The 24,366-nt window shown below is 39.4% G+C and overlaps 1 protein-coding gene across 3 annotated transcripts in view; it reads left to right on the top strand.

Annotated features, from left to right (window-relative positions):
* The window catches only part of LOC139154351 (disco-interacting protein 2 homolog C), a 416,316-nt gene extending 392,249 nt beyond the window's left edge, over positions 1-24,067 (top strand). For all 3 annotated transcript variants that reach the window (XM_070728824.1, XM_070728823.1, XM_070728822.1), the window contains 8 exons: positions 172-340; positions 1,705-1,875; positions 8,988-9,049; positions 12,495-12,552; positions 13,599-13,673; positions 14,696-14,870; positions 16,721-16,844; positions 20,443-24,067. In XM_070728824.1, coding sequence (XP_070584925.1) covers positions 172-340; positions 1,705-1,875; positions 8,988-9,049; positions 12,495-12,552; positions 13,599-13,673; positions 14,696-14,870; positions 16,721-16,844; positions 20,443-20,695 — 1,087 coding nt within the window. In that variant the 3' untranslated portion in view covers positions 20,696-24,067. The remainder of the gene's footprint in view (positions 1-171; positions 341-1,704; positions 1,876-8,987; positions 9,050-12,494; positions 12,553-13,598; positions 13,674-14,695; positions 14,871-16,720; positions 16,845-20,442) is intronic.
* Positions 24,068-24,366: the final 299 nt, after the last annotated feature.

The following is a 24,366-nucleotide window of genomic DNA, read 5'->3' as shown; positions in this document are numbered from 1 at the left end:
AATTGTAAACCAATTGAGTAACATCTGGAAGGCTTGAGATTATCCAACCCTGAGCTAACAGCCCTGTCTCCTTCCAGGATTTTGAAAAAATAATTTCCTTTTCAATTTGACATCTTCTGGTCTCAAGACAGATTTCTCGTCATGGCATTAACCAATCTTGTATCTTTACAGCGTTTATTCAGGACACCAGTCTATTTTAATTCCTCCCTCAGAATTGGAAACTACACCTGCTCTATGGCTTCTGGCTGTGAGCCAGTACAAAGTAAGAGATACCTTTTGTTCCTATTCGGTTATGGAGCTTTGTACCAAGGGCCTTGGTTCACAAACAGAATCTTTGAAGGTGAGGAATCTTTGTTCACTTCCTTTTCTTTTTCCCTAATAGCCTATGTTGCCTGGGCTTCTTCGCCCCATTTTGATATCACTGTATATATTGTTGATAAACTATTGTCTTTATGAATCAAGGCTTGAAGTACATCTTTAACTGAGCAAGAGGAGTTCTACTTTCCACTTTGTGTGAATTTGGTCAAAGTTAAATCATAGCTTGGTGCGTGAGCTCACACATTTTCAACTTTTGATTGAAACCCATCTTTAGATTTTGTTGCATATGAGGTTTTTAAGCCAATCTGCCTTTTCTAAGAAATAGGATTCAAAATGGCTAACAAAGTTGTATTATAGTTATTGCTCCATCCTCTATCCGTTCAAAACAGGCTAAGAATTGAATTTGTGTTGCTTGTAGAATGGGTAAACCAAAAACAATAAACAGTTTCTATTCCCCCTAATGCAGAATTATAGGTAGGTGAGACCATAACAACTTTAACATATATGGAATGATACAGCTCCCAGAATTCCCTAGCAACATACTCTACCATGTCAGTTTCAATACCCAGAATTCTGCAGCCAGTGTGTTGCCTGAAAAGATAATCACAACTGCAAAAAAAACCAAAAAAACAATTGCTACCAACCTGCCTTCCATTGGGGACCTGTATACTGCACAAATCAAAAAGAGGACTGCGAAAATATTTATTGACCTCTCGCATTCTGGACTTAAACTGTTTCAAGTCTTACCCTCAATACGTCACTATAGAGTTCTGCACACCAAGAAAACTAGACATAAGAACAGCTTTTTCCTGAATGCCATCACTCTGCTAAACAAATAATTCGCTCAATACTATCAAACTATTTACTGAGTCTACACTACTACTACCACCATAGTTTTTTCTCATCATTCCTATCACCCATTTCCTCCCACTTATGACTGTATGACTTGTTGCTTGTATTCTTGAGATTTTTATTAATATTAATTGTTTCCTCATTTCTTATTTGACCCCTATGACAATCACTAAGTGTTGTACTTCACGATTCTTGATAAATGTATCTTTTTCTTTTATGTACACTGAGAGCATATGCACCAAAGACAAATTCCTTGTGTGTGCAATCACACTTGGCCAATAAAAGAATTCTATTCTATTCTATTCTATTCTATTCTATTCTAAGAATCCACATATTTTAAGTGCCAAGATTGGGAAACTTGGAAGCATTGGCAAAAACATCTGCAACATTTATTATCATGATGTCGCCACTTATTCCAAAATTCAGTTAGTTTTGTAACCCAAAGTTCATTCTGCTTCTGATGTCTTGGCTATTTCATCTGTCCAAATGTCAACACTATTCTTAAAATGACCGGAGTTTGTCCTTTGTTTCCAGGCAAGAGGGCTGGACTTGTCAAGGGTGCGGACATGTGTGGTTGTGGCAGAAGAACGACCCCGAATAGCTCTGACACAATCTTTTTCAAAGCTTTTTAAAGATCTGGGCCTCCATCCCAGGGCTGTTAGCACATCCTTTGGCTGCAGAGTTAACTTGGCTATATGTTTGCAGGTAAGGCGTTCTCTCTCTCTATCTCTCCTCCCCGCTCTCCTGTTGACAAAAATTGGAAAAGCAGTCCTTTCTTAAGGGAAAACAATCAGGTTTCACTTAAGATGGTTAGTTACTTCCTTAATCATTGCAAGTGTAAAAAGATGTTCCTTTTTCATAGTGTAAGCATATATCCTTTCGGGGGTTTTTCCATAATTCTTTTTACGTTACATTTAAAACATTTAGTCTGTCTTCAGGATGAAAGCAATACAGTATGAATTTTCCTTAATTTGTAACTTGTAAAACTCATCCCAAATCTTTATGCTCGGTATATAAAAATCTTTTTTTTAAATCTTGTCTGTAGAAATAAGGACTTGAATATACAGTATGTAGTGCCTTAAAACCACTCTAATATTACTCAGTTATTATGGATAGTATTAGAAATTGATGTAATGCCAATACCTAAAATATTTATCCCAATCTGATATCTGCCTGATATCTTAAACTCCCAATAACCAGCCATTACAGTTTTTGAAGTCCAACCCTACTGGGAAGTTTATATTGTCCAGAAGAGAAAAATAATTACAGAATTTAGTATTAATATCATAACTCCTTTCCTTATAATTACAACTGGGATGTGAATCTTTGTCATTAAGCAAAGTGGGTGTTACATAACTGCTTCACTAACTGGACAGAGTCCCAGGTAGGGATGCGGGGATGCCTCAGGGTATGACTCACAGGTAAGAAAGTAAGGACAAATAAAGGGAAATATTTCTTCACCCAGAGGGTCATTGGTTTATGGAATTCACTTCCAGAAGAGGCCGTGGCAGCTGTCAGCCTGGATAGCTTCAAGGCAGGATTAGACAGATTCATGGATACAAGTGTATCAGTGGTTATTGAAACGGATGTCCAAGTGGCGCCTCTATGTTGGTTGAGGCAGGCAGGATTCCCTTGGGTACCATTTGTTGGGGGTCAAGGGAAAGGGAGGATTTTGCCTTCTCTTTCTGCTCAAGATGTACAATTGGTGGGCCACTGTGTGACAAAGAATGCTGGACTCGATGGGCTTTGGCCTGATTCAGCATAGCTCTTCTTATGTTCTTACGGTGGGGTGGGTGGAGTGAATCCGAGAACCCCAAGGCAGGCCATACCTGAGTGTCTTTCCATGAAGGAAATAACAATTCCCCCTGTGAAATCCAAGCAGCTGAGTGGAAAAGCAGTCGTAGAAAGCCTGCGCTGAATCTTCTGAGTGGACCCTGGGGTGGGGGAGCGGGGGCACAATTTGTGACAGAAGAGTTTTACAGGCCATAAAACAACCTTGCCATGCCCATCATGAGTCTACGGAGAGGGGCAGCATACAAATCTAATAAACAATCATAATCATAATCATTACTTCAAACTGTTATTAAATGAAGTTGAGGGTTCCCTGTAATCCTATTTTAGAAAAAGCTATTTGTAATCACAGTACTGTAGTAAGCCTCATAAACATTTTATTACAGTCCTATAAGTTAGGTGTGTATTATTTTTGCACTATGCTGAACTAGAGATGAACCTCATCAATTTTATCTGTTTGCTGCCATATCTTGGTATTTGTTTAAGTACTTACTTTAGTGTCATTGTTAGAATGGGTGTGTCAGCGTTCCAAATAGCATCTGAGAAATAAACCAAGTCCCAGTCCAATTCTCTCATGACCTATAAAGCCCTTCATGCATAGGACCAGAATATCTCCGGGACCGCCTTCTGCCACAGGAATCCCAGCAACCAGTTAGGTCCCACAGAGTTGGCCTTCTCCAGGTCCCAGCGACTAAACAATGCCGTCTGGCGGGACCCAGGGGAAGAGCCTTCTCTGTGGCGGCCCCGACCCTCTGGAACCAACTCCCCCCAGAGATCAGAGTTGCCCCATTCCTCCTTGCCTTTTGTAAGCTCCTTAAAACCTACCTCTGTCGTCAGACATGGGGGACTTGAGATATCCCCTCCCCCATGGCTTATAAAATTTATGCATGGTATGTCTGTGTGTATGATTGGTTTCTTAAATAAGGGTTTTTTAAATTAACTTAAACATTAGATTTGTTCATATTGTTTCACTATTGTTGTTAGCCGCCCCAAGTCTACATAGAGGGGCGGCATACAAATCTAATAAATAAATAAATAGTAGAACTGTAACAGGCCTGATTTATTAGAGGTGATCTTGTCAGAGTGATTCTATTGTCCCCCCAAAAATCCAAAACAAGATAACTTTTAGAACTGGCTCAGATAGATGACTCTTTAATTTGCTGACATATAAAGAGAAGGAGGAAGAGATGCAGCACAATCAGACTTGCTGGGGTCTGTTACAACAAAAGTAGTCTCAGATTCCCCACGGAGCTAATTTCATGCTCTAGTACGAGGCTCTCCAACCTTGGCAACTTTAGGACTTGTGGACTTCAACTCCCAGAGTTCCTCAGCCAGCTGGGAGTTGAAATCTGGGAGCTGAAGTGTACAAGTCTTAAAGTTACCAAGATTGGAGAGCCCTGCTTTAATAGTCTACCTTCACTTACAATGAAGCAAAAAGATTTGGGGCAGAAGTGGGTTGTAAAACCTTTGCATGCACAGACAAATGCTTCTGCATGCCTCCCCACCGCTGGCTCCACCAGTTAGAACTGGGAACAACCTGCTGCTGATATGGGTGTATCTAGCAGTGAGCTACGGGCTGGAATGCTAAATTGCGCTCACCGCCGTGGCTCCTAAGTTCTTGGGGGGCCAGCCCGGTTTTGCTTCCGCACCTGTGGAGGTAGCAAAATTGCGCACAAAGCCACAGGTGTGCCCGTGTTTCAGCGAGGTTTTTTTGCTTCAGTGCATGCTGAAACACGGGCGCACCTGTGGCTCTGTGCGCAATTTTGCTACCTCCACAGGTGCGGAAGCAAAATCACACTGGCCCCGCAAGAACTCACGAGCCGCGGCAGCAAGCGCAATTTAGCATTCCGGCTCCTAGCCCACCACTGGGTGTATCATTTTTGCCCTGAGGAAGCAGCATCCTTATAACTGAAATTTCTTAGCAAATTTATACTTCAGTATGGGGAATAGAGAACTTCCTGGCTCCGTTTCATTCATAGAGGCAAATTTGTGTGTATCAGAAGGCAGGTGGTCATGATAGAATTATCCATTGAAAAGTAAGAGCTGGATCGTCTTCTCAAGATGGATGACTTGTTCCTTCCTGTAAGCGCAGATGTGCTTTTCAGGCTTAACAAAGGAGTGTTCCATTTCATTTTAATCTTTTGAAAAAGCTATGGCAATTATCGAAATGTGAAGGTATAGTATGGCACCGTTTCATCTGAAAAGTAAGGTTTCCACACAATGCCCTCAAACAATAGTGTCTATAATGTCTCTTAAACTGCTGAACTTTTATTTGTTAAAAATTGGAAAGTCTACATATGTCTGCCGCTCCTGTTTGCGCTATTAAAATGGCACTTCCATCTTATTTTCATTTCTAGATCTTTAAATAATAAATATCATTTATAAAATCCTTATACAGTGGTACCTCGAGATACGAGTTTAATTCGTTCCGGACCTGGGCTCTTAAGTCGAGCAGCTCTTATCTCGAACGACTTTTCCCCATAGGAATTAATGTAAATAATTTTAATTGGTTCCAGCCCTCAAAAAACTCACAAAGTTAGTCTAAATTATGCAGAAAGACATGTTTTTAATGAAGAAATGTACATGTACATATAAATGAATAATGAAGTTTCTTTCACTTAACTTGTAAACTTTCTTAAACTTTTAAATTTACATATGTTCAACTTCTCTGCCACCCAATCCTGTAGGACAGAGGTCCCCAACCCTTTTTGCACCAGGGACCGGCTTTAAGCGATCAAGAGAGGAATGGGTGAATGAATGGATGGAGGGTGGGAAGGAAGGAAGGAAAGAGGGAAGGGACAGGAACAGAGGAAGGAAGCAAGGAAACCTATGAAAGGGGAGAGTAAGAGAGGAATGAGTGAAGGGAGGGAGGGAGGGAAGAAGGTGGGAAGGAGAAAGAAAAGAAGAAATAGAGGAAGGGAAGGTAAAAGAGAGAAAGAAAAAGAGCAAGAAAGAAAGCTGCAAGCACCCCCCGAGCCCCCCAGGCCGGCTGCAACCTTTTAAAACACGCGTGCCGCTTCGCAGCTGTCTCCTGAAGCCGAACGCGGAAGTTAGCGTTTGGCTTCAGGAGACAGCTCCTTGGCGCTTGTATCTCGAATTTGGGCTTGTAAGTAGAACAAAAATATCTCTCCCCTCCCAGCTCTTATCTCGAGTTGCTCTTAAGTAGAGCAGCTCTTATGTCGGGGTTCCACTGTACTGGACATGGGTTGTTGTTGTTTTTTCTTTTATTATACTCATTGTGCATAATTCTCTTTATTTTCCTCTCAACTTCCATTTCTTTTTCAATTATTATTATTATCTTCATGTTTTTTCCCCCATGTGTTATTGTTTCTCCTTCTCCCCATCTCCCCCTATTCCTGCTGCTGTAGCCACACGGGCTGGGGAAACTGGGCGAGCAGGTAGGGAATTTACCTGTTCCATAAAATATCCATCTGGCAAAGGGCAGCTTTGATGGAATCTGGAGACCTTTGAGTGGGGATATACACATGATTTGTGTGATTTAGTGCAATAGCCAAAACTGACCAGGAAATGTCAAGGAAATAATATTTTGTACAAAGAAATGAAATAATTAATAACCATTATCCAGATATAGTCTTTATCCCAAGTCAATATTTCATAACATGCTTGGGAATGTGTTCTAAAAAAACAATACCCGGGTATGATGACCCTTATTGTACAAATGGTCACAATTGAACTCTATAAACTGCTTCTGGTCAATCATGAAAACAGTTCCTAATGCAATGCAGGTACTCTTCGACTTTCAACAGTTCATTTAGTGATCATTCAACATTACAAAGGCACTTATCGCTGTTTTTCACAGTGACAACCTTTGAAGCATCTTGTAATCAAAATTCAGATACTTGGCAACTGGTTCGTATTTATGACCACTGCTGTGTCCCAGGATCATGGGTCAACCGGGTTGCTAACTTATTAACTGCAGTGATTCACTTAACAACTGTGGCAAGGGAGGTTGTAAAATGAGGCAAAGCTCACTTAAGTGTCTCATTTAACAACAGAAAGTTTGGGTTCAGTTGTGGTCGTAAGTTAAGGACTACCTGCATTTATAGAGTGCTTATCTCCCACTCTTCCTCTTTTTAAATCATGGTAATGGGCTTCTCCTGCTCTGATCACTAGTCTGCAGCTGAGTATATTACTACATTGAGAGCTGCACCCCTGGATGCCAACACAAAAATACAATGTGTTGACATTATGCCAAGTTGCCTAGTGATGCCCTCCTATAATTTTATTTTGCCCTCCTTTCCCTTCTCTTGGTAATGGGATGCTGGTCAATGTTTAATACATTTTTAGATGCCTCCTTTCCTTAGCATAGAACCAGTGTTTTTTTTAAAAAACAAAAACAAAACAAAACACAAGTGCCAAGAAATAAAGTGCCAAAAAACAGTCTTGACACTCAAGAATCCAAGTCCAATGTCCATTCTTCTTCAACATAGACATTTACAAAATATTTGTAGATAATTTATCATTTCTTTATTGTCCAACTTTCCTTCAGGTACTGAAGGCAATACATATACTGTTATATACTGTTTTATTGCTGTTGTTAGCCGCCCTGAGTCTGCGGAGGGGCAGCATACAAATCCAATAAATAAATAAATAAATAAATAAATAAATAAATAAATAATAACATCTGCTCCAATTTTCCCCACCATAGTAATTGAGCTGACATATCCAGATTTTGGAATTTGTATCAACAATTATATAACAATTATACTGTAAAACAAACCAATAAGAATGTGCCTTTCTTTAAATGCACATTTTTAGCCAGTTGCACAGGCAGGTTGGGCACTTTAAGTCTTAAAGCATCTCCAAACATGTGAAGTGACTTTGCAGTGACAGTGTTGGAGTAGAACCTGAAGGTGGTTAGAAAGCAATGTGGTTTAATGCATCTGGTTTCTAATCCAGATAATCTTTCCTGGTTTGCATTGTATAGTATTTAGCTCAAATCACCATTAGTTTTTTTTTCTTTTTAATTGCACTGAGGTTCAAGTCTCTCTTGGGATACTTCACCTCAGGGGTGGGTTCTAACTTACTTTGCTGTCAGTTCACTTCCTCCCATGCTGCATTGCCATGCCTCATGCACAGTGCCAAAAAGATCCAAACTTTTCTTTTTTAAAAAAAGTAGAAAACAACATGGTGACGCATGCACAATGCCAGAAACTCTGCTTTTACGAATGTGCAGATTAAAAAAAAAATTTAAAAAAGAGATGGCGGCACCGACAGAAGCGATTCCATGACATTGTCGTGACATCACCAGCGGCATGCTACCGATTCGGATGAATAAGTCTGAACCAGGAAGAACCCACCTATTTCATATGATATACCAAGCCAGTTTGTTCATTTAGCATTCTGTGTAAATTCAATCTGTGTAATTTGTAAACCATGTTTTTGGCTTGTATGATCCCAGGCAACAAACTATGGTTCAATGTAGTGTGTGAACCCAGTCTTTCAGTAGAAAGAAGTATTCTGTAACGACCATATGCATGCATTCATAGAAATAATTGCTGCATTGTGGGTGAAATAGCCACGAACAAATCAGTGTGCCGTTTTTTTTAAATGTAATATTTTTTGAAGTAACAAAATAACTTCATTTTCTATATGTTGGAATCAAATATCTTGCCTTAGAATATTTTCAATGTTAAATAAAACTTTTGCATCTGGTTCTCAGGAAATTTAATCTTGAACCTTTATGGGCTGCGTTGTCTTCAGTCAATTCTGTTTCTTTAGAATTTGCCAAACCTGGGCACCTTTTTTTATTTTTCCATTGAGGCTCATTTTCAGGAAAGTGAGCAACTAGAAATTATGTTTGTGATGACGAAACCAAGGAAGAGATTATTAGCTCTCCACATACAGGCAGATATGTAGCCTGCTAATGTTCCTTGTTTTATTTTATCGTGACAGTAGAACAGATTTGCTATTTTAAAATTGTAACAATAATTAAAATGTAGAAACAAAAACAACCTATTATTTCAGAAGCTAACTGAAAGTTTTTTTTGTTTGTTTTTTTGCAGGGAACATCTGGGCCAGACCCAACCACTGTGTATGTTGACATGAGGGCTCTCAGACATGACAGGTATAAGTTTCACTTTAATTTTGCAGAATTAACACCAGAAGATGAAGAACACTACTATGTGTTATTCACATAAGTGTAGAAGGCATACAGTTTTAAAAATACAGTAATACCTTGTCTTACAAACGCCTCGTCATACAAACTTTTCGAGATACAAACCCAGGGTTTAAGATTTTTTTGCCTCTTTTTACAAACTATTTTCACCTTACAAACCCACTGCCGCTGCTGGGATGCCCCGCCTCTGGACCTCCGTTACCAGCGAAGCACCCGTTTTTGCGATGCTGCGATTTCACTGATGCTCCCTTCGCTGGGAAACCCAACCTCCAGACTTCTGTTGCCAGCAAAGCACTCATTTTTGCGATGCTGGGATTCCCCTGCTGGGATTCCCCTGCAGCATCGCAAAAACATAGAAGTCTGGAGGTGGGGTTTCCCATGGAGGGGAGCCTCAGGGGAATCCCAGCAGCACAAAAAAATGGGCCCTTCGGCTGGCAAAAGGGGTGAATTTTGGGCTTGCACGCATTAATTGCTTTTCCATTGATTCCTATGGGAAACATTGTTTTGTCTTACAAACTTTTCACCTTAAGAACCTCGTCCCGGAACCAATTAAGTTTGTAAGACAAGGTATCACTGTATAGCAAAAGAAAGCAACCCAGTTACTTGAAAGAACTGAATTTTCAGATGGCATTTCTACATTATTAAATTAAAACACATTGGTTCATCATAGTGCTTTTGTATGATTCGTAAATAACTGTCCATATTTGGGGAGGGGGAGGTATCACTCTGGGGTTAATTAGTAGACTAAGAGAAGATTCTACCTCTCCCTATGATATTCCTGTTATTTTCTTGCCCACTTTTAATATTTAATGTTATTTTTTTACTATAACTATGATTATTGTTATCACTGTTTTATCTTTCCAATGTTTTTGGTTTTAATGTTTGTAAGTGCTCACTGATGTCTTCAGCTAAAATGTGCAGCACATAGATCCAATAAATAAATTCCTGCCTTCTTCCTTCCTCTTTCTATGAGCATCCCGTAGTATGCCCCCTTACAGCTACTTCTTAACTTCTTCTATAATTCTAAGCAAATGCAAATTCTACTGTTGGAATGACATTTGCAGCAACAGGTGCAGTAAAAGCTGTTGAAATTGTAGCCTTCCTTTTCATGTATACCTCTGCCTAATATGTGGTGATGTAAGAGGAGAGATTTTGAACGTTTATTTACTTACTTACTTACTTACTTACTTACTTACTTACTTACTTACTTACTTACTTACTTACTTACTATTTGGATGAATAAACCTTTTGTGGAAGAATATACCTTTTAAAAACAAAAATGAAGTCTTCCATTTGATTATGTTTGTCTGTACATCCTAAAAAGGAGTTATTTGAGAGACTTTATTAAAAGAACAAAACAACTTTTGATGGTCTCTTGCTTTTCTGTACAGAATTAATTGGCGGGTTTAGCTGTCTCATTGGAAAATTAGCACTGGTTTGAAGCCAAGTGGAGCAGTTGAGAGAAAGGCTTTAGAATAGGGATTCAAAGGAGAGAAAGCGCTTCAAAATACAGGAGAAAAATGGCTATTCCTGCTTAATGAGAAATGCTACCTGTATACTCATTTGCTCTCAAAGGCACTTGAATCCAAAACACTATGCAACAGTTCTATATTTGTCTTTGGGGGAGTTTTTTTACATTTATATACAAATTTATATTATTATATTTCTTGATTGTTTTCAAAAATGAGGGGTCATCTCTTCTTAGCCTCTGTTCTGCAAATCTCTCAGACCAGTGTCAAACGCAGCCCTAGGTGGTTCAATGAAATGAGCACTGAATTCAATTCCAGTTGAAAGGCAAAGCTCAGGGACTTGACCACGAGGAGCACAATTTCTTCTGTCTAGGTTGCTGTTTGCCATCTGCTACATGCAATCTTCGGCTTTGTAAGGGAAGCATGCAATGTTACATAAATAACAATTATTTAATAAATGGTTATTAAAACCAGTCTATCATTTTTCAAAGGGATAGCAGGGATGACAAAGAAAAGTCAATGTTCAGATTGACATGTTTGAGAAATTGCTGCTTTAAAAGAGTATATAAATATAAATTACTCTTTTTATTCCTCTTTTTCTGGCTCTGATGTACAAAAGCTTGGTCAGGAAGCAATTTCACATAGATTAATAGTCTATCCTGGCATGAGCAGCTCTAGATGCAGCTGAGGCACAGTATAAAAATAACAGCAACAACTATCCTATTGTTAAGTGTTCTCTTCTCTTAGGTTTACTCTCCCTTGACCTGCTCTGTCTTCCCGCTGCAAAGTTTTATCTATAGAAGCTGATTTCAGCTTCTGAAGCTAAGAGCTGTCATTGGCTTCTCATAATTAGGCAGAACCAGGAAAGAGCAGGAGAGAAGGTCAAGGCTGAAACTGTATTTCAGTTAAATGTATTAAATAAGTTTTAAAATAATGCTTGTTAATATTCTTCCCAGTATATTTAATAGCGCCATCTTCTCTCTTTAGGAATAACGATATAGTGCCATATTTTAACTATTCTCAGTTAGAGGAATCCACATAGTGTTTTTCTATCTTGTTAACTTAAAGATCTGTTGATTATTTTGGTGACTGAAGTTGACACATCTCGAAAGTTACCAAAGTTGAGAAATATTGAGTTAGCGATTCATGACAATTTGTTAAGATCTCAGCTTGAATAGAAGGCAATTTTACTTGGTTTGTGAAGGTTGAGGATTTTTTTTAAGCATGTGCATTGCATGCACATAAAAGGGGGCATGCTATAAATGGTGTGGTTGTGCATTCCATGTGGACTTTTTGCACTCATTGTCATCATAGGCAACCATTTTCTCAATCTATTGCCAACTGCTTGTCATGAGATCCGACAAAGATTTGTTTTCTTATCTGATAAATGAGAAGTGCACAGTAGGACCTCTGTAGTTCTGAATGTAACCTGATGTTGAAGGTTTTCTGGAAAACCTTCTTAGAAAGAAGTAAGGACAATGAACTATGCCAATCTAAAAGTGCCAGAGACTGAACACAAAAGAAGGAAAGAACTTGAATGCACGCATATGCAAACACACACACACCCTTGGAAACTGTCTCTGGGCACAATGGTCCTACCAATTCTGCTTCCTGCTAGTTAAATTGATCTGCTTTAAATTTAAGTAACATGCTTGATTTCAATACAAGGTAGTTGGGCTATGCATAAGTTAGAATTTCAATCAGTGCATCCAGACTTGAAAGTAATTCAAGTTGTGTCCTGTAGCATTTTCTGTAACCAGGAAGGGGACTTCAGGGGACTAAAAGCTGGCTCTTCCCTTTAGCAAATAAAAAGCAATCGTATAAACTAACAATGGCTGAAATTCAGGTTCTTAAGATGTGTAGCTGTGTGTATGCTCATCTGGTGTTACAGTTTTTGTTCATTCATTATTCTATTTTTTTTCCAGAGTACGTTTAGTAGAAAGAGGATCTCCCCATAGCTTGCCTCTCATGGAATCGGGAAAGGTAAAAATATAAATTAACCACAAATATTTTAAGAGGGATATATGCATGCAGATATGTGATTATTTACACTGAGAATTCGCAGAATCATGCATATTATTAACTTCTAGAAACTTGGGATTCTGAAATGATTTCGTTCATTGGGTTTTCTTGCTAGTAAAGGTCAATATTTCCAGTCATTTGATGGTGTCTCAAGCACGCCTTTAGTCTTCCCAGGGTTAAATCTAAACCACCTGAATTTCCTTAACTTGGGAAAATTAATTATATCATCCATTTGTATCCTATGTGGACAAACTGTGGTCTGAAAAAAATCATGCAACTTTGGAGGTTTACTGTATTCTGCTTTTCTTTTCCTATTATCCCACAAAGAGAGTGCCCATTTTTCTCAACTCTCCATGGTAGAAAAATTGAATGAAACTGTGTGAATGATATAAAATGTATGAATCAGAGGAAGCTAACCTTGCAACTGGGAGGAAATGTGAATGAGATAAGTTGTAAGGGGAAAATGTGAGAATGGAGATCAACAAGTACTGTATATAGGTTGTGGAAGGAAGGAAGATGCTGTACAGCTTTTATCTTCCTGAGACAATAGATACATTACAATGGAGGAGTATGTGAGAGAAAGAAAGTACAGCATATAGAAAACAAAATTATTGAATGATTAGGAATTCACAGAGAATTTGAGATTTGGAGCTGATCTCCATTATTCTCAGAAATTGTATCTGGTTCCTTATATGTGCAGAATACGTGGCTACCATATGCTTTCCAGATCATTAGCACTGCTGGTGGTCATGATTTTGGGCACAAGTGGAAAGACCAAGACTGATGAGTCATCCTCCTTAATGAAGAGCTAATTTGCAACAATGGATTTACAAAGCTTGAATATGGTGTCACTTTCCTTGGAGAAGTTGCACCCACCCACCTTTTAGGAAGGCTGCTATGTTTCTTAAAGACTTCAGAAATGAGGCGGGGAAGTTTTGTTGGTGCATGAAACAATATAGACACAACCTGGCTCGTGATCAAATGTGACTCATTTTGTCTTCCAATAGATCCTCCCCGGTGTTCGAATCATTATTGCTAATCCGGAAACAAAGGGGCCCCTTGGTGACTCTCATCTTGGAGAAGTAAGTATCATATTGTGCCAAGATCAGGGCCAAATGAGAGGAGTTGATTACAGGTCAACTCCTTTTTTCTCATAGCACTATTTAGGCAGCCTAATCTAGCAGGTGATTATATCGCACAGCGTAATGAATGTGCGCGGACTTAATGATAGGCCAGGATCTATTTTGCATTGTCATAGTTAAGAGTCATTAGTTCTTTTTCCAAGGTTCTTCCTACTCCTCCTTTCTAGCTATATTTAATCCAATGCTACTCCAGGAAAACATCTTTTGTACGTGCAGCACATAGTTGCAGATGAATCCATGATTTTTGACAGTACTCACCCACTGTAACAGTTGTTGTTGGTTTGCTGTTTTTAGTAGCGTTTTTTTTTTAAAGAAACGTTCTGCCTGAATTTATGTGATATGTTGGGGAGAATGCCAAATTTTGCAAGATGTGTTAATCTTGAGAAACCATAACCATTCAGATCCACACCAAAGGCTACTCATAATTCCCCAACCTTAACTTAACAGAGTGGGCCTTCTCCGGGTCCCGTCAACTAAACAATGTCGGTTGGCAGGCCCCAGGGGAAGAGCCTTCTCTGTGGTGGCACCGACTCTCTGGAACCAACTCCCCCCAGAGATTAGAACTGCCCCTACTCTTCCTGCCTTCCGTAAACTCCTTAAAACCCACCTTTGCCGTCAGGCATGGGGGAATTGAAACACCTCCCCCGGGCATGTTCAATTTATACATGGTATGCTTGTGTGTGTGTCTGTTAGTATATTGGGTTCTTTTAAATCTTTAAATATTTTAAAGTTATTTGGATTATTTATTATTTGTTCTATCTTGTTGTGAGCCGCCCCGAGTCTTCGGAGAGGGGCGGCATACAAATCTAAATAATAAATAAAATAAATAAATAAACTTATCTGAAAGTAAATTGGTGTTCCTTTTAGTGAAGGCCTCTCGTGGAAAGACCAAAAGTTTAAAACCTTTTGAAGTAAAAGAAGCTTTCCTGCAATTAGAACATATTTACTCCTGTTTCACATAGATATGGGTTCACAGTGCCCACAACGCCAGTGGATATTTTACAATCTATGGTGATGAATCGCTCCAGTCAGATCATTTTAACTCAAGACTAAGTTTTGGAGACACACAAACTATCTGGGCACGAACTGGTTACCTGGGATTCTTGAGGAGAACAGAACTTACAGATGCAAATGGGGGTAAGCTCTTTGGTTAAGTTTTGAAAATGACATAAACTTTGCAGGTTTGGAGGAGTGGTACATAGTTGCAGTACATTATGCAATATTTTCTCAGCTATTCTGTTGCTTGGGCTGTCGAAAGAATGAGAAAGATGATATGCTTTGGCTAGAAAAATTTAATTTACACAAACCACCTTTTGCAAGGGTACCAAACTCCAGGTCCACAGGCCGGATTCAGCCCACAGGGTGCTATAGCAAAGGACTGGCCCATAGTGCCCCGGGTAGCAAAAATTGAGTGTTTTTCAGCCTTGAGAGTGAGGGAGAGTCTCAGGAAAGCCCTGCCTTAGCACTTGGTCACCACAGGTGTCTCCCCCAACATGAGTGCCATGTCACACCCACCATTTGGGCACCAGGGACTGGTTCGGTGGAGAGAGGGTTTTCCGTGGACATGAGGGTGTGTGGTTTCACAGGCTGCCCGCATCCCATGAAAGGGGCTTCGCTTTTTTGCGCAGTTTCTGCAATGCCATGGACCAGTACTGATCCATGGAGTACAGGTTGGGGACCCCTGGTGTAAGAGCTAAACAAGGACAAAATGCATAGCATAGTTAATCCCTCTCCTTCTAAAACAAAACAAAACAAAATAGAAATCATGTCTCATCCAAATGTATGACATAGTTTCGTCCACATTCCATTTCCAGCAGAAGATCAGCGGTTCTGGGAAAGAGGTTCCAGAAGCAATTCTAAATCTTCATCACACTAAAAGAGATTGTAATGTGGGCACAACCTAGCAAAAGGTTTGCCTATCCTAAATGAGTGATATATACAATTTAGTAAAACTGTTTACCATTTCATTTGAGGATGTAGTTGTATACAAGAGTCCCAATTAACTATAGATTTATTTGTTTGTTTGTTTGTTTATTTGTTTATTTATTTATTTATTTATTTATTTTTATGCCGCCCTTCTCCTTAAACTCAGGGCGGCTTACAACATGATTTCACTGAGGCTCCTTCACTGGGAAACCCCACCTCCGGACTTCCATTTCCAGCGAAGCGCCCGTTTTTGCGCTGCTGGGATTTCCCTGCTGGGATTCCCCTGCAGCATCACAAAAACACGGAAGTCCAGAGGTGGGGCTTCCCATGGTGGGTAGCCTCAGGGGAATCCCAGCAGCGCAAAAACGGGCACTTCGATGGCAACGGAAGTCCAGAGGCAGGGCTGGCAACGGAAGTCCGCAGGCGGGGCATCCCGGTGGCGGCGGTGGGTTTGTAAGGTGAAAATAGTTTGTAAGAAGAGGCAAAAAAAATCTTAAACCCCGGGTTTGTATCTCGAAAAGTTTGTATGATGAGGCGTGTGTAAGATGAGGTATCACTGTATAGGTATATAGGTATAGGTATATTCTGCAGCCAGCAAAACTTTCCTGGCAGCCTCTGCAGTTGATCACAGAGCTCTGGATCGATCCAGAGCTCCATTATTGGCGGTAGAGGCCTTCAAGAAAGCCTTGCCACCCTTGCCAACTGCAGAAGAAAAGAGCCGACAAGGCAAGGGTATGAAAGGCCTGGCTGCAATTGTTCAAAGGTACTGGTGCATCTCGGCCCATCCTATGCACTCCGGACTGGGGTTATTAGGGTTTATTTTAGCAGTAGGGCTTATATTGGACGCACATGTAAAAATCAACAGAAACCAACCTCCTCCCACTCATAACACAAATAAATTCTCCAGAGAGGTTGAGGCTACAGTTCTCAGAATTCCAAGCCAGGTTGGGAAAACCTTTTCCTAATGAAAACAGTTGCAAATTCAGTGTTAGATCGTTCTGTTGTCACTGTCACTGGTGGTTTTGTCTAATGAACTATTTCTGTTTGTTGTTTTTCCTCAGAACGACACGATGCGCTTTACGTAGTAGGTGCATTAGATGAAGCCATGGAACTGCGAGGTATGCGGTATCATCCCATAGATATAGAGACATCAGTAATTAGAGCACACAAAAGCATTACGGAATGGTAAGTACTGGATACAGGTGTCACTGTGTGAGTACGTGCATTTGTTTGAACAACCTCTTTGGACTGGGTACAAATTCACTTGGGTTACATTGTCTTGCATTACTTAAACTTTTTTGCTTGACATTCTTATTTTTTTGTTAGTTGCTCAAAGTCGTAGGTTGGACAGCCATGTTATTCAGTGAATGAATTTAATAAGTGTGTTAGTTAATGATGACTGTACCAAAAAGTCATTTGGGTTATTCAGAAGAGTAGAAAATGCCTGCAGGATTGGTGATTTAAACCGTTCATCAAAGTTAGGGGAACCAAGAATATATTTATTTTTTCATTTGCATTCAAGACTTACATATTTTCCCCAAAGAGGCAGTTAGGGACAATTCCATTAAGGAAAATAGCCACCGTGAGCTCTGCATTACAGATTAAACAAATTGGTTTACATTTTACCATGAACTGATGAATTCAATGCCCATGTTGCTCCCCCCCCCCTTTTCTTTATTAATGAAAGATGGAAAACAGTTAATCAAACCAAATAAGCTAATAGAATCAAAATATAACCACTGCCTATGACATTAATTTTTTTAAAACGGCAAGCAATACTGTGTATGTATGTGCATGCACACACACATATTGCTTGCTCTTTAAAAAAAATGATGTCATAAAAGTGTTTATATTATATTACTGTATATATTGTATTTTTTGCTCCATAAGACTCATTTCTCTTCCCCCAAAAGCAGGTGGGAATGTCTATACCTTTTATAAAGTGAATATCGCAGCTGGGCCATGGTGGCAGAGCTCTTTTTGCAGTGCTGAACCCCATTGGAGTGCAGGAGTCAATAGGCAGAGCTGGCACATTAATTGACACCTATTTGTGGTCTTCTCAGGCTCCGCTTCTTGCCCTCTCTATACTGCTGTTTTATATGCAGTGCTTCATATTCACAGTGAGCAGCGCTCCATATTCTTTTTTTATTCTTGTTTTCTTCCTCTAAACCTAGGTGCATCTTATGATCAGGTGCATTTTATAGTGAGAAAAATACAGTATGTGTATAATTATAATTTCTAGAATATAAATATCTAGGTGAAACTCAAAAAATTAGAACATCATGTATAAGTTCATTTATTTCAGTAATGCAACCTAAAAGGTGAAACGTAATATAGAGAGAGACTCATTACATGCAAGGCAAGATAGTTCAAGCTGTGATTTATCATAATTGTGATTATTAGGAGGTATAGTTTATGAAAACCCCAAATGCTCCATCTCAGAAAATTAGAATATTACATGCGATCAATAAAACAAGGATTGTACATAGAACAATATTGGACCTCTGAAAAGTATAAGCATATATAGGTACTTGGTTTGGGCTCCTTTTGCAGCAATTAATGCTTCAATGTAGCTTCAATAGCAGGCTTCAGCTCTTCTGCATTGTTGGGTCTCATGTCTCTCATCTTTCTGTTGGCAATGGCCAATAGATTCTCTATGGGGTTGAGGTCAGGTGAGTTTACTTGCCAGTGAAGCACAGTAATCCCATGATCATTGAACCAGATTTTGGTATGTTTGGCAGTGTGGGCAGGTGCCAAGTCGTGCTGAAAAATTGAAGTCAGCATCCCCATAAAGTTCATCTGCTGACTGAAGCATGAAGTGCTCCAAAATCTCCTGGTAGAAGGCTGTGTTGACCCTGGACTTAATGAAGCACAGTAGAGGCACACCAGCAGATGACATGGCTCTCCAAATCAACATAGACTGTGGAAACTTTTGCATCTCATTTGGAAACCAAGGACCCAAAATATGGAGGAAGAATGGAGAGACACACCCAGAAAGATGCTTGAAGTCCAATATAAAGTTTCCACAGGCTGTGTTCATTTGGAGAGTAATGTCATCTGCCGGTATTAATCCACTGTGATCGCATGTAGAATTCTAATTTTCTGAGATGGAGGCGTTCTACTCTGGCCTATGCAGATCGGAACAAAGGAAGAATCCTAAGTTAGAAATTTCAGTCTAATTTGGCAGCTTTCTCTATTAAATTGGCTAAGAGATAAAAGTTCAGGCAGCTGCCAAGAGTCAAAGCTAATTAGCACATTCCTCAGTGAGATCACGATTCTTCAGTCATACATACACTCATGATCCTCCAGGTTTTGCTTACACAGCTGCAGCTCTGGTCGATGAAGTTAGAGGAATAATAGCAGGTTGCCAGCGAGGCATTTCTGGAACCCCGAATCTAGGACTGCCATCATTACAAATATTGGAACCCTACACCCCTTTACCCAGAAATCCTCCATTATATACTGTCTGAGTGTGGTCAGCTGTTTCCTAGAAATACAGTGATACCTCATCTTAGGAACACCTCTTCATACGAACTTTTCGAGATACGAACCCGGTGTTTAAGATTTGTTTGCCTTTTCTTAAGAACCATTTTCACCTTACGAACTCAAGCATGGGTGCGTGGGGTCTCTTACTGCACGTGTGCTCTCTTACTGCCGCAGGGATTCCCCTGCCTTATGACTGCCACCACCGGGATTTCCCATTTGGGGCAACGTAGGAAGGTTTTGAAGGTGCAATTTTAGGAGAGATTTGGGGCAACATAGGAAGCGTCTGGAGGGGTGATTTTGGGAGCAATTTGGGCAGGTGTTAGCCTTCTTTAGGACCTCCATTCCATGCTTCTCCTCGTTGTCCGTCTCCACTCCGTTAGCCTTCATTTTGTCTGCCCGCCGCTTTTTTTTTAAAGTCTTAAAGTTTGGATTTTCCTAATGGGTTTGCACACATTATTTGCTTTTACATTGATTCCTATTGGAAACATTGTTTCATCTTACGAACTTTTCTACTTACGAACCTCATCAAGGAATGAATTAAATTTGTAAGTTAAGGTACTACTGTATAACTATCTAGACTTTCTTTCATAGATTCACTTTCTCAGCTTTTTCCCATAAAGACATTCCTGTCTGCTTCTTGACCTTCTGACCTGGGCATCTAATAGCGGCTCCAGATCAGCCATGTCTCCCTTCTCCTCTGACTCAGACATTACCATCATTGGGGTTTCTACAGTCTCTGGAGGTTCCTCAGGTTCCAACTATCCCTCACTCTCACTATCTGATTCAGTTGTTAAGAACACTGGCCTAGCTAAAGTACAAAACGGCCACGGTTCATCCTCCTCAGAATCTGTGACTAACTGCCCCAGTTGTGGAATACTCGCAGCAGGAAGGTTCCCTCTAATCATCACAATTATGATAAATCATGGCTTGAACTATCTTGCCTTGCATGTAATGAGTTTCTCTTATATATTATGTTTCTTCTTTTAAATTGCATTACTGAAATAAATGAAGTTTCACACGATATTCTAATTTTTTGAGTTTCAGCTGTAAATATAGAAATGGATGGCATTGAACAGCTCCAGGAAATTTAACCAAGCTGATTGAAAACCCTCTTCTCTGCCCCTCTATAAAAACAGATCCATTTCAAAGTTGGTGCAGACATGTATTGTCAATACATTTTTACAGGTTAGAATTATCCTTCCCAAGTAGTGCAATAATTATGTTGGCTCTCTCTCTCTCTCTGTCCTCTTTCCCATGCATGGAGTATATTGATATAATTTTCCCCATCACCTTCCAGCGCGGTGTTTACCTGGACAAATTTGTTGGTTGTTGTCGTTGAACTGGATGGATCAGAGCAAGAAGCCTTAGACCTGGTTCCTTTGGTCACCAATGTGGTCCTGGAGGAACACTATCTAATTGTTGGGGTCGTAGTTGTGGTGGACGTTGGAGTCATCCCTATCAACTCCCGTGGAGAGAAGCAGCGAATGCACCTACGAGATGGATTTTTGGCAGACCAGTTAGATCCGATCTATGTGGCGTATAATATGTAGTCTTATATCTTTGGACTGGACTCTAGATGTATAAAACACTTTTTTTATGTACACTAAACAATGTACAAGTAACGGTCTTCAGAATGGAACTCTTTCTCTTAGGACTTATTGAAGTACCCATTATTGGCAGGACATAAAAATGTGAAATGTGTTTCTTTTACCACTACATTTTAGCACAGGACTTTTGGGGTACTGTCTTCGGTTTGTTGGAAAGCCCATTACTAGACTTTTTAAAATAAGATTATTTTTTGCTTATTGGGATGAATACTGCTTTCTAAGTAATAGGCTTTGTATCTTATGTTAAACTGAACTAGCTAATTTTTTTTAAATCTGCCCCCACCTAGCCATTCACCCACACATGGATATTTTTGAACAGCTCATGATACGACTGAATTGCTTTGGTTTGCTTCTTTTTAAAAATGTCTGTATAAAAACAAACTTTTCTCACGATGGATCCATTACTAATTTTAAGCCGTTTTCTATTCCATTCGCCTAGGAGGTACACTGAGGTACGAGAAAAAATACTCAAAACAGCACCTTCTCAAATTAGAATTTTTAACAGCTTTCTCTCCTGGAAATGCTGATGTTCAGAGGTTAAAAAAAAGCCTTTGATTATTAGTGTTAGAATGAACAGATCTTTATAAATAAGGTGTATTTCGGCAATGAACTTGCAGATATCTTTGTACTAAACTAAAAAGATAAAATAAGTTAACTACTTCTGTAATTATGTACAAAACCTTTAATTTATTTTGATCTCTTTAGAAGTATAAAAGAGAAACATTCAAGAATATTAAACTCTTGCAATGTTTGCTAATATAAAAACAAAAGGTTGTATTATCTTGAGTGGATCGTATCACATCAAAAATATATATATATGAAATATAAATTCACTAATGACAAAAAAAAAGAATTTAAAGTTTTAAAAGGATGCAGTACTCGTCACTTGCATGGTGTCTTTTTTCTCACTGTAGATAATGAACATTATTCACAAACATTAAGGGGGTAAGCGGAAGTTCTCGATTGCTCTTTGTCCCCATCTAAAAGAATCTTCCATATACCAGCAGATATATATATTAGTTTGCTGCCGCTTGCAAGGCAGTGCGTTGATTTCAAGGTCGCAGACTCCTTGTCTTGCTCAGACTAAGGGCAAGAGGTGAAGCAGTCCTTTTAGGAACCTGGAGTGAGTGTCCCCTGCCCACACAACTCTCCTAGCTGGCCGTTGCCCCAAACTTGCTTTAGCTCCCTACAAGGGACCTGCTTTCCCCTCCACCATCCTCTTCCTCCGATGGTGCTGCAGTTCTCAAGAGGGAAGGCTGATTTGGAAGGGCCGTGAAGTCTTGGCAAGTCTCTTGGGAAGAGACAAGGTGACAGGATGCCCTTAGCAGGACCACTAAACCAGGACAGAACCTGCTAATCATGACTCTTCCCAGAGCAGATCGACTAGTGGCCAAAGACTTGAACAGTGCACTACAAAGAATACTATTCTTTACCATCGAGGTGACCATAAATGTTGGCATGTATGTTCATACACTTCTTAGATGTTAGAAAAAGAAAGGTTTGAAGTATAGCACTGTTTTCCTTAGCTGCATAATATTGTTGCACAATAATTGTCATATTTTTTCTTTTCAACTTCAACTTTCGTTTTTGTTAATATTTTTAATGGTTTATTTCTCCCCCCCCCCTTGTGGTAAGAACATTTTTGTTAGCTTTTTGATGGTCATTTTGCACAAGGGTGTTTTTAAAAAAATAATAATGGGGGGGTGGTTGTGAAAAGAAAACAAAGTTCTCTCTACTAAGTGGTTTAATTTGAGCAAGGAGAGAGTCCGTCTATTGAACACTTTGTAGAAAATTGTTGCTTTGAAAAAGTATCTTATTTGTTATTGGACAATAACCAGAAACCCTCTCTAAGTGATTTGGCCTAGCTTAGTGCACCTGCTAACGTTTGTCAAACTGAGGGACTGAAATTCAAATGTTGTGATGCAATCCTTCCATGTGCCAATAGAGCAAGAAGCGAAGGGAACCAAACCACATATCCCCAGCTGCCTCTCTTTTCTCCCACACTTCCCTCTTGCTCTGACTTTTGCCATTTTTAAATCTCTTCGGGTAAATCGACCACTTCTCCCATTTCTGATTTTCTCCTTGTCTTCTTTGCTGACTTCATTTTCCTTTAGTAATCTCCAGGTCAACCCATGCTTGATGAGAAGATGAAGATTAACCAGGAGGAAGAAGATCTTTTTTTAATTTGTGCTTTTTTTTACAGGTTCGGAATAATTGCTAAACATCCATTGAAATTTGCATGCATAACAGAGTTGTAGGATAAACACCTCGGGATCATTATATCGCGCATAGAATGGAATTATTTTGATGCATCTTTGCAGGTTCCTTTTTGGTTCCAGTCAATCCTCTTTTGTTTTCTTCTTTAATAGATGGGGATACTTAAAGGAATGGTTTGTAGCCCCTGTGTACAATACACAGTATTTCATGACTCTCTATTTTTTTGCGTTTTAAGTTTCAGATGAACTTTTTCTAGATTTTCTTTGCCCTGTGAATATTTCTCATGTCCCAAAGACCTCTGGATAGGGAAGAGTTCTGCCACATTGTTCTGTGTGGGGCCATCAAAAATACAATCTGTTTGTAGAACGTCAAGTTGCTACAAAGTTCACACGACTTTATCATGAGCCTAACTGCCATGTATGAACTAACATGTGATATCGCTGCTACCGCTGACACAAATTCAGCTGTTGCTTTGCGACTGCCTCTCTTTTAAACTTCACTTTAAGACAACTTTCTACTCCCAGGGAAGCGTGAAGGACTGCAACGCAGTCGTACAGCACCATTAAATCACTGATCGCTTCGGCAACCTGCCAATCATTTCAACTCTTAAAAAATTAGGACAGTAAATGTAAACTGAATATCCTAGTTTTGTCATGCAAGTGAAGAGGAAAAAAAACATATGTAACCATCAGATTCAGCAATAAGGAAAGATTGCTCTGTATTAGAAATTGTACTGTAGATAAACCATTCATGAGAATGTATAAACTGTTTGTCTTGTGAACTTGTGCTTTTGAAGTCAGACAAAATCATGTAATCAACCTGATGCACACCTGAAAAGAAAAAGAAAAATAAACCAATCCCGAACACGCAAATGAAGGAGGAGGGTTCACAGTGAACATTGAAACACAAAACTAAGCAACAGGAGCAGATTCTTCATGGTGCTCGTTTATTATATATATTTAATCCTGCTTGACACTTTACCCAAGGGGAAAATGTCCCTTTTATCAGTTGAATGTTAGCAGCGTTATTTCATAGAGTGTGGTGACTGGTTAGAGACATCCATGTAACTCAGCCAATCACAGTTCCAAAAAAAATAAATTTTATGTGCAAACAGCAACCTTCTTGTATGTTAAAACACCAGTACGCTTTGTACATCTGTGATAACGCCTGTTTTATATTCAAATGAACGAATAAAAGCTTTTATTTTTGTTGCTCTGAAAAGAATTGGGTGTTTTGTTTTTGTTTTTTGTTTGCTTAATGTCCATGGTTCTTTGGGTTTTTTTAAAAAGAATTTCCAGAGCTCTCCCACACCACATACATTTTTCTATCATTTTGTAAAGTGCAATTTTTAGTTGTCTTGAAGTCATTTCACATGTGATAAGTATTCCCCCAAAGCA

This window comes from Erythrolamprus reginae, chromosome Z (genome assembly GCF_031021105.1).
Source record: "Erythrolamprus reginae isolate rEryReg1 chromosome Z, rEryReg1.hap1, whole genome shotgun sequence".
In the NCBI taxonomy this organism is placed as follows: domain Eukaryota; kingdom Metazoa; phylum Chordata; class Lepidosauria; order Squamata; family Dipsadidae; genus Erythrolamprus; species Erythrolamprus reginae.
The sequence above is the reverse complement of the archived record's forward strand: the minus strand, read 5'-3'. Positions and strand labels throughout refer to the sequence as shown.